General features: G+C 40.6%; 1 protein-coding gene across 2 annotated transcripts in view; it reads left to right on the top strand.

Annotated features, from left to right (window-relative positions):
* The first annotated feature begins 727 nt into the window (after window positions 1–727).
* Window positions 728–9,024, top strand: part of SNX25 (sorting nexin 25) — a 60,066-nt gene continuing 51,769 nt past the window's right edge. For both annotated transcript variants that reach the window (XM_034442903.3, XM_034442902.3), the window contains exons 1-2: window positions 728–1,873; window positions 6,728–6,812. In XM_034442903.3, the coding sequence (XP_034298794.1) occupies window positions 1,340–1,873; window positions 6,728–6,812 (619 nt within the window). In that variant the 5' untranslated portion in view covers window positions 728–1,339. The remainder of the gene's footprint in view (window positions 1,874–6,727; window positions 6,813–9,024) is intronic.

The following is a 9,024-nucleotide window of genomic DNA, read 5'->3' as shown; positions in this document are numbered from 1 at the left end:
GAAACGGTCCAAATGGCTCTTTGAGTGTTTAAGGTTGCAGACCCCTGTTTTAGGGAATGCTGGCTGGGTTATTCTGGGACTCGAAGGCCAACGGACAACTTTAAAGTTGCCAAGTGGAAAAAAAAAGTGGCACCAGCTAAAAATAGAATGGTTTTCTTCATAGTTAAGCACCAGAACTACATACAGCCACCAGGGTTTGGAAATACAACATTGCGAAAATCCAGGTAACGATATCTACTCGGCATACTATATATAACGGTTTGGTTTGTTGCATGAGCAAATTTGCAGAAGGCTGTATTAGATGCATTTGCTTCCCGGCCACTGGATGGCGAACCGTAACCTGAGAAAGCATCACTCAATAACTAGGTAACTGAAGGTTACCTAGTCTGGTAATGAAACAAACAAACAAACAATCGATCAAGCTGAGAGTATCGAAGATTCCACTGAGAAAACGCTTCTCGGAGCGGTATTACCCATGTGCCTCATTGCAGGAACCTATTTTGCAACCGCACGTCTACTTTGGATAAGGATTATTGCACTAATGCAGGGAACTCCAACCTTGGCAACTTTAAGCCTGGTGGACTTCAACTCCCAGAATTCCCCAGTCAGCTTTGCTGGCTGGGGAATTCTGGGAGTTGAAGTCCTCCAGGCTTAAAGTTACCAAGGTTGGAGACTAATGAGTAAGGCTGGATTGCGCAACAGAAGAATGTAGAAAACAGCCTATCACAGTGACACCGACACCACCCCCACCCCGTACTTGGAGGCGCGTAGCGGAGAAACAGCCCTGCAAACCCCTCGCTGTCGAAACGGCGACCAAGAGGAAGAGTCGAGGAAATGCTTCGAAATGACACTAGCGGGAGCCCTTTTTTTTTTTGGTTGAGAAGCAAAACCCGGTTAGCGCCAAGATGGACGTAACCACCAGCCAAAGGAAGTAAAGGAAGGAAGGAAGGAAGGCGGTGCCTCTCGTTGCTTTTATGCGACTGGTTCCGCCTTGCTTGGCCGGCGCACGTGCTGGGTTTCCGGCCGCGCTGTCACTCAGGAGCTTCCCCCACCCCCCACCCCCCCACTCCTCCTCCCCGCCCGCAAACAGCCAGTGGGGCCTCGGCTGCCTCCGAGGTGAGTCGCGCAGAGCCGGCTTCCGTGGTTGGTGTGAGGAGCGGAGGGAAAGAGGCGGGGACGCTTCCTTCGCGCCTCTCGGGCATGAGCAGCGCCGGCTTCTGCGCGCCCAGGGACTCGAGCCGGAGGTTGGGGACGATCCCCCACAACGGGGGAGCCGAGACCTTCCGAAGGGGGCCCCGGCGCGGGAGATGTGCTGCTTTCCGGCGGCTCCTAGAGCAGCATGTTCCCCGATACTGGCGCTAACAACTCCTCTGGCAGGGGCAGCGGGCAGGTGGAATCCGCGGGCGCCGCGCTCGGCTCCGCCGCCTCCGGAGCCCCAAGTCCCGGGCACGGGGAATCCTGCAAGAAGAGTAGCAGCGTCCCAGCCGCGGCCGAAGGCGACGGCGAAGAGGACGAAGAAGAAGCGGCGGCGGCGGCGGCGACGGCTCCCATCCTGTGGACCCGCTCCATACTGGCCACCGGACTGGGGATGGTGGGGTTGGCCGTCTTCCTCTTCCATCTGGGGCAGCAGAAGCCGCCGCCGGAGAAGGAGGAGGAGGAGGAGGAGGTCGGCGGAGAGCTGTACGTGGCCTGGCTCTTGCTCCGGCTTGTCCTGTACCTGGTTTGTGCTGCCGGCGCCTTCTTACTCGGTTTCTTGCTGGCTCTGGGGAGCCAAAGCCGCGACCGCCTCCGACCCCCGCCGGCTTTCCTCGCCGCTTGGAAGCGCCGTTACCAGGGAAGAGCGAGCGCGGCGCCGTTCTGGCGAGCTGCCGGGGTAAGAGATCGCCTTCCTCTCACCTCAGTGGCTTTGTCTTCTCCTCAGCCCCGGCACTTTTCAACTCGAGGCTGGTGGGGGTTTCCCACACCCCCTTTTGGAAACGGGGCTGAGTTTAAGCCGGGAAGCGTCTTGGCTCAGCTCCCATTTTGTGGACCCCCGAGTGCCTTGAATCTGAAACAAGGGAGCTCTCGCCATTGAGTCCTCCCATTTGCTACCTGTCTGTCCTCTGCGTTGGGGATTAAGAGGCCTTCAGATATTCTGGGCTTTCAGTAAATCACCCTTGCCTGAAACAGATTAGAGCTCTATTGTACCTGTTACAGAGAGCCCAGAAAGAGGGATGTGAGTGCGAATTTCACTTTCCCTCTCTTCAATGTTACTGTGCAAAAAAAAAAAAAAAAAAAAAAAACTTTCTGACAACCTTGGTGTGATTGGGAAGTCAGTGCATTTTTTGGAGCACAGTTCTTCAAGGTACGTAGACCTTACTTAGGGACCACAATTGGGATGGCAATTTGGTTGTTGAATGAAGCAGTTGCCAAATGAAACTGCAATTATGCTTGTTTCATCTTATCTTGTTTTGCTTTTTTAAAAAATCACTTTATGATCAGATCTGTAATCAGTGTCATAACAATGGTTACTAAATGAGGCAGTTGCTAAAGGAGGACTACTTGCAGGATTAATGTGGGTCACTTTGCTAGCATGACCAGCATGTTTGACTACTGCTGGGTCATAAATAAAAACACAAACACAAATCTTGAGTTTGCAATTCGAGAATTGCATACCTTTAACTTAAAGAGAGATTCTGTGTGCCTGGAGCCTCTACATGACAGCTAATTTACAAACTTGCAGAACTCTTTGCATTGTTTTAGCTCTTCAGTCTGGAACAAAAGTGTGAAAAGAAGCAATGGAGTAATAACTTTAGCACATTGACAAACCACATGTGGGCATACTTTTTTATTACCACTCCTTCAAGGTGGTGCATAGGCTGCTATGGGCATCATGAATTTTTTGGGCAATAAATTTCTGTTTATCTTTTAATTTTTATAGCATTTTTGTAGAAGTACATGTGCACCCTAGAATATTGAAACAGTTCAGAACAATTGAAAAGATTTTTAAAAACCCTTCAAAGTGCTGCAGGAGAAGCAAAACAATCCACATTAGCTCAAGGCCTAAGGGAAAGAATAAGTTAAGAGTTTGTTTGAATGAGGGACAGGTAGGGGGGTTAATATACACGTTTGTAGGTATGCTATGCCAGAGGTCAGGACTGCCATAGAGATTCAGGTTTTCTTGATAAAATATGCTTTTATTTAATTTTTTTAATCTAGTATCTAAGTGGATGAATTACCATAAGATCGTAGAGGGTTTGTCATAGGTTCAGCCCCTGCCCTGTGCAGGAACAAGGGCATCCCAAATTCTAAATCTATTGAATCAACCGTTCTATATTGAAACAAACGTAATTTGTATATTACGTTTATATTAATTAGAAATAGGTTTAGAATTTGGATCCTTCTAGTTCTAAAATGCAAGTAAAATTAATTTGAGAATAATGTTTATGTAGTAAAGTCAACTTGTTTTGGACTTACAGGATACTATGGTATAAATGGATTGCTTGAAAATGTTTATCACTATTATTGAAAAAAGAGCCACTGGGCTATGGCATTAAAGTGTTGGATTTTGATCAAGCAAACCTAGATTCAGTTCTCTTTTAGCCATTGAGTTAGCTGGCTGATCCTGGCTAGTTTTCTCACTATTTCCAACAGCTAGCAAAGTAGTTGTTGTGGGGATAATACGAAGAGAAAGATTTGAAGACAGCGAAGTCCACATTTTAGACAGAGTACCACTGACCTCAAAGAGGCTATCTAGGTCAAAATTGAACAGCCCTCTCTCAATAGAAGGAGAGGGATATGACATCATCTATCTCCAATCTACAACATCTCCAATCTTTATTTTAAATTTTTTAATGTATTTTAAAATATGGGTATCTTAAATTATGGGTACTAATTCAGCCAAATTTATTTAATTCATTTTATTCGATTTTAAATTTTGTATATCTATGTGTTTTATTTCATGGCTGTGCACCGCCCTGAGTCCTTCGGGAGTAGGGCGGTATAGAAATTCAATAAAATAAAAATAAAATAAACAACATAGTCCTTAAAACAGTTCCAAGAAGGCTCCACACCCATTTGCGTTACTCAGGTGACCCTGAGGACACAGATAAATCTCCAAGTGGTCTCAACGACTATCTAAAGTAATGCAAATGACCAGCTGTCTGCAAGGAATATAAATCCTTCCATTCCCCACCATCCAGTCAGAGCTGAAGAAGGTTCTTGGAGGAGAAGTGAAACGTCTTCAAAGAAAAACAAAGTCCAGTTGCTTCTTGAAAAAGCACCTTTGGGACAATCATGACCTGGATGACTGAGAATCTCCATAGACAGAGTCCATGTATACTATTTTGAGATTAAATTTTCCTCAAATTAAAGTTGATTCTTAGTAACTTAATGGATAACTTTGGAAATGGTTTTTACATTGCCTTTTTCTAGAATATTTTTCAGCTTTGGGAAAGCCCAGAGCTCAAGGACTCTCTAAAAGTCTCCAATCCAAGTACTAGCCAGGTACAAATCTATTTAGTTAAACCTTTATCAGTTAAATGCTGCTACTTCTTTTATGCCCCTTGATGTGTAATCTTTTTTTATGATTTTGATTATATGTACTCCAGAATTAACATGGTTTTGTTGAGTGCCAAAATTTTGTACAATTTATATTGAAATTATATTTGAAGAAAAACTGCCAATATAAAACTCAAAAGATAGAAACTTGTTCATGAATCTGATTCTATATCAATTAGAATCTGAATTTGAAAAGCAACTTTTGTGTGTGTTGTATATATGCACACATTTATTATCTTACATATTTCTAACTAATTAATGTACATTAATTAGATGAGTATCAATAATATCTACATGTGTGCCATATATATATTATGATATAGAACAGTGATGGCAAACCTATGGCACGCGTGCCAGAGGTGGCACAAAGCGCCCTCTCTGTGGGATGCGAGCTGTTGCCCCAGCTCAGCTCTGGCACAAATGCGTGCGCACCTCCCGCTGCCCAGCTGGTCTTTGGGTCTCTGCCATGCATGCACGCTTGTGGGGGCCTGCAGGCGCATTGCATTTTGGGGGGTCAGAGAGTTGATGCACGCTTTGGACACTCGGTCTGGAAAAGGTTATCCATCACCGATATAGAATATAATTTGCTACGGATAATTGTCAGTATGACTTCCTTGTATATTGGTTCGTTGTTTTTGCACCTTCAATGGATAATTTTTATGATATCAGATGTGTTAACCATAATTAGATTCAAATAAATGACCATATCTATTATGAATGTAATGTCTTGGATGTGATGTCTTCTAAAAGTGAGTGCTGTTATTCTCAAAATTAAAAATACATTACTACTAATACAGCCTCATTGGAAATCAACATTTTGAACATCCTTGTAATGTATTTCTGCTGCTCCTTGTGGAACAATATTGCACGTAAGTCCACAGGAGCTACAAACCTGCAACATATTGTGGTTGCTAGCCAGAAGTCTCAAGTCTTTAACAATAGTTCTGTTTTTGTGTGAAAGATTAATCATTATACTGAACAATTCTTTTATTGATTTGTATATTTACATAACTAATTGGGTCTTAGTAATGCAAACACTTTCATAAGTGAGACTTAGTTTGCTGATAACTGTTATCTTTGGATAATGACCCAACATCCCTTTTACCTTCTAGATTTCAAGAATGAAGGTTTCTTGTTCTTAGTCTATAGAAACCATTCAGATACGATAGAGGGGCAATTGATTGCCTGTAGATTTCTAACCTTGGACTGACAGCTTCAGTTCTGATAATGCAGCTCAGCTAAAAAAAAATCATAGTTTTGCAAAGTTCTCACTTTTTGAGTGCCCCTTTATAATTGTTGCTTTGGCTGCCTTCTTTACCAATAAGTTTAATGTTCCTTTAGATTCACATTTTTCATAAAACATCCTGCCTATTTTTATGTAATTGTCTACCTTTATCTTATCAAGATTTTTGTGTGTATCCTTGGGAAAACATTTAAAACGTTCATGAGCACTTTGAAAATAAACTAGTCTTCTAAATCATTTATCTGCAGGCTTGAGCAATGTGTAGAGAGGAAAGGACCACACTGATAAATAAAAAAATCTTCCTCCTTAGCTGCAAAAGAATGCCTGGCTCACTTAATCAGCTGTTCTGTGGCCAGTGAAGCAGTGATAGTGCTGGAGAAAGTAGTGATGAGGCTCAGGAGCACTCAGCAGCACATATTTTGGGATGGTGGCCCCATAGATATTTAGTACGTTATAGATGTTACAGTAATAAGTAAAAATAGAGAGAACCTATGTATCATGTGTCCTATGTCTTTCAGTTATAAAATACTGATATTTGCCTTTTTAGGTTATGTATATAGGAGTATACTTTATTTTCAAACATTGTTTTAAAAGTACTGTATATTGCCACATTCTATTTACCAATAAATTGCCAATTTATATTTCATATAGACACTTTAGGAAGGAGAGATACAAAAGGTTGGATATAAATAACTGATTTTTTTTTATTGTTCACATAATATACTGAATGAGTTTTTAAAAAGCAGTATTCAGATATGGTAAAGTTGCCTAAACATTAGCTTGGAAGGAAATTCCTTTATTTATTTATAAGGAAATTCCTTATCCTGATTTAATTAGGATAAGTTGTACTTATAATTTGTACATTATTACTTAGCACAGTTTGTGTTGGATGCATTAGTCAATTCTTGTTCCATGCAATATTCAACCATTTTTTCTGGCTTTTAGAACCTCATATCTGGAAATGTACAAGAACCAGTCCAGTCAAGGAGAGTGGTAATTTCTCATAACATGGACAAAGCTCTGAAAGAAGGTAGGAGTCTTCTAAGATCCTTTTGATATATCTCATACTCCTTGCTCAAATTTGGACCATTCACCATGAATCACATGTATTTCAACATCTTTTATTTCCATCATAAATAGTTAAAACCTCTATTTACCAGATTTCAATATCATAGACTCAAGTCTCAATTTCTATTCCAAATTTGCATAATAACATTATGTAAAAGATGCAATTGCATCATTTGCATCAATTTATGTCATTTGCATATTGAAATAATGAAGCAACTGAGATTTTGCTACCTGGTTTCTGCCAAATCTGTCTTAGGCTGGTAAATACGATTTGGCATAAATTGAATATACAAAGGTCCCTCAAGTATACTTAAAATGTATATTATAATTCTACCAATTGGAAAATTTATTTTTTTTCTACAGGTTAGGGGGGAAAAAGTATCCAGGATTGAGTATGTATTGCACTTGCTTGCTTTGCCAACATCAAAATGATCCTTAGAAGGATCCCAGCTCCTTCAATTAGGGGGAAAAAGATGATTTTGGCAGCTCTGGAATAGGAGAGTCCATGTTTGACATATGTAAACAATAATATATACTGCCTTTTCAGCATTCTTTTTTTTCCAGTGCCTTCAACTTTAACCACTACTCTGAAGTCCCTGTAGTATTCTTGGCAAAATTTCAGAAGCGGTTTGTTAGTTCCTCCTTCATAGGCTTGAGAGAGAGTGACTGTCCCAAGGTCACCCATCTGGCTTTGTGCGTAAGACAGGACTAGAACTCAGTCTCCCAGTTTCTATGCTGGTGCTTAACCTCTACACCAAAGTTCTCTTCAGCATTCTTTAGACTTTAGCTTTTTATGCCATTGCTATTCACAAGATTAACAGTTGCTTCGTAGAGAGTGAATATACACAATCCTGTCTCAAGCCTCAATGCCACAATGCCAGCAGGAGCCCCATAGCATTTTTATTGGTATCAGTGTCTTTTTTTTCCCCTTCTGGCCAGTAAATACCCTATCTCTCACACATTCCAGGATTACATCATGAGACACCAGGAAGATGAGAGAGGCAGAATTAAATACAAGAAATTTTTAGTAGTGCAGGTCCATAGGACCAGGGTGTATTTACTCAGAGAGCTTTTGGGAGAAGAGATTTAAAGCTTCCAGTCTTTCATCCAATGGCCTCAGATTGCTATCATAATTAACAAAATAGATAAATCCTATCAGCTCTGTTGATTAAATGATCAAGAACTCTAGTGAATTAGCTGTCTGACTACTAGACTGCACTTTTTAAAAAAAGATACTTTTATTAGAATAATGAAAATCAACAGATTTGCATTACATAGTAACAGCTGAAGAGCACAAGGATAAAATACAAAAGATGATTAAAATAATTTGAGCAATTTTTCTATTCATTTGTTTCTCTAATTGCTGAGCAGAATCTCTGTATTCATACTTTGAACATTATATATTATGGCTAGTACTTATTTAAGTCTTTTTCATCTAATATTTTTGATTGGTCTCATTAGTTTTTCCAAGAAATCATACTCCAAGTGTCTAAATTTGTCCTGTATAATATGTAGTATATATGCGAGTCTTTCTTACTCAAATTTGGTTGGACTTCTACTATAGATACACTGTATGCTTTCAGTCTTGCCATCGCTGCATATTCTCCATTGTTGGTGTCCCAATCTTACATTATCAGCAAAGTTCCTCTTTTGTGCCAAATTTGGGAGGTACTAACTAGACCATTTTCTGGACAGTACCATTTAAGTATCTGGCAGCTGAAGACACGGGCAGCTGTTATCAGAATAGTTTTTAGTGTGTTTTCTTATTCTATTGTGCTGGCTTCTATTATAAAATTCAAATTGACAAAGCTGATAATTCAATACCGCTGGAGTCAGTTCCTGTGACCAAATGAGATTGGATTGTGCCAAGACCCATTGTAGTCTGGCATTTGTTTTCTCGCAGTAGCTAATTGGATGTTTCTGGAGTGATTACAGGGAGGAATTAGAAATATATCCTCTGTCCCATGATTATTCCCCTGCAATGATTGGAAATATGCAGCCCCAGGTAGAAATTACATTGAATTTTAAGACTAACAACCTTGATAGATTGTCATCTTTGAATTTATCCAGTCCTTTCTTAAACCTGTCATCTTCTTGTCATGAAGTAATCTATTTGCAGGATTGATTGGAATTTTTTTTAAAACCCCTTTTTTTGTGATATCCTTACTGTCAGT

This window comes from Pantherophis guttatus, chromosome 8 (assembly GCF_059756535.1).
Source record: "Pantherophis guttatus breed Tessera chromosome 8, ASM5975653v1, whole genome shotgun sequence".
NCBI classification, from domain to species: domain Eukaryota; kingdom Metazoa; phylum Chordata; class Lepidosauria; order Squamata; family Colubridae; genus Pantherophis; species Pantherophis guttatus.
This window is presented reverse-complemented; position numbering and strand designations above follow the sequence as displayed.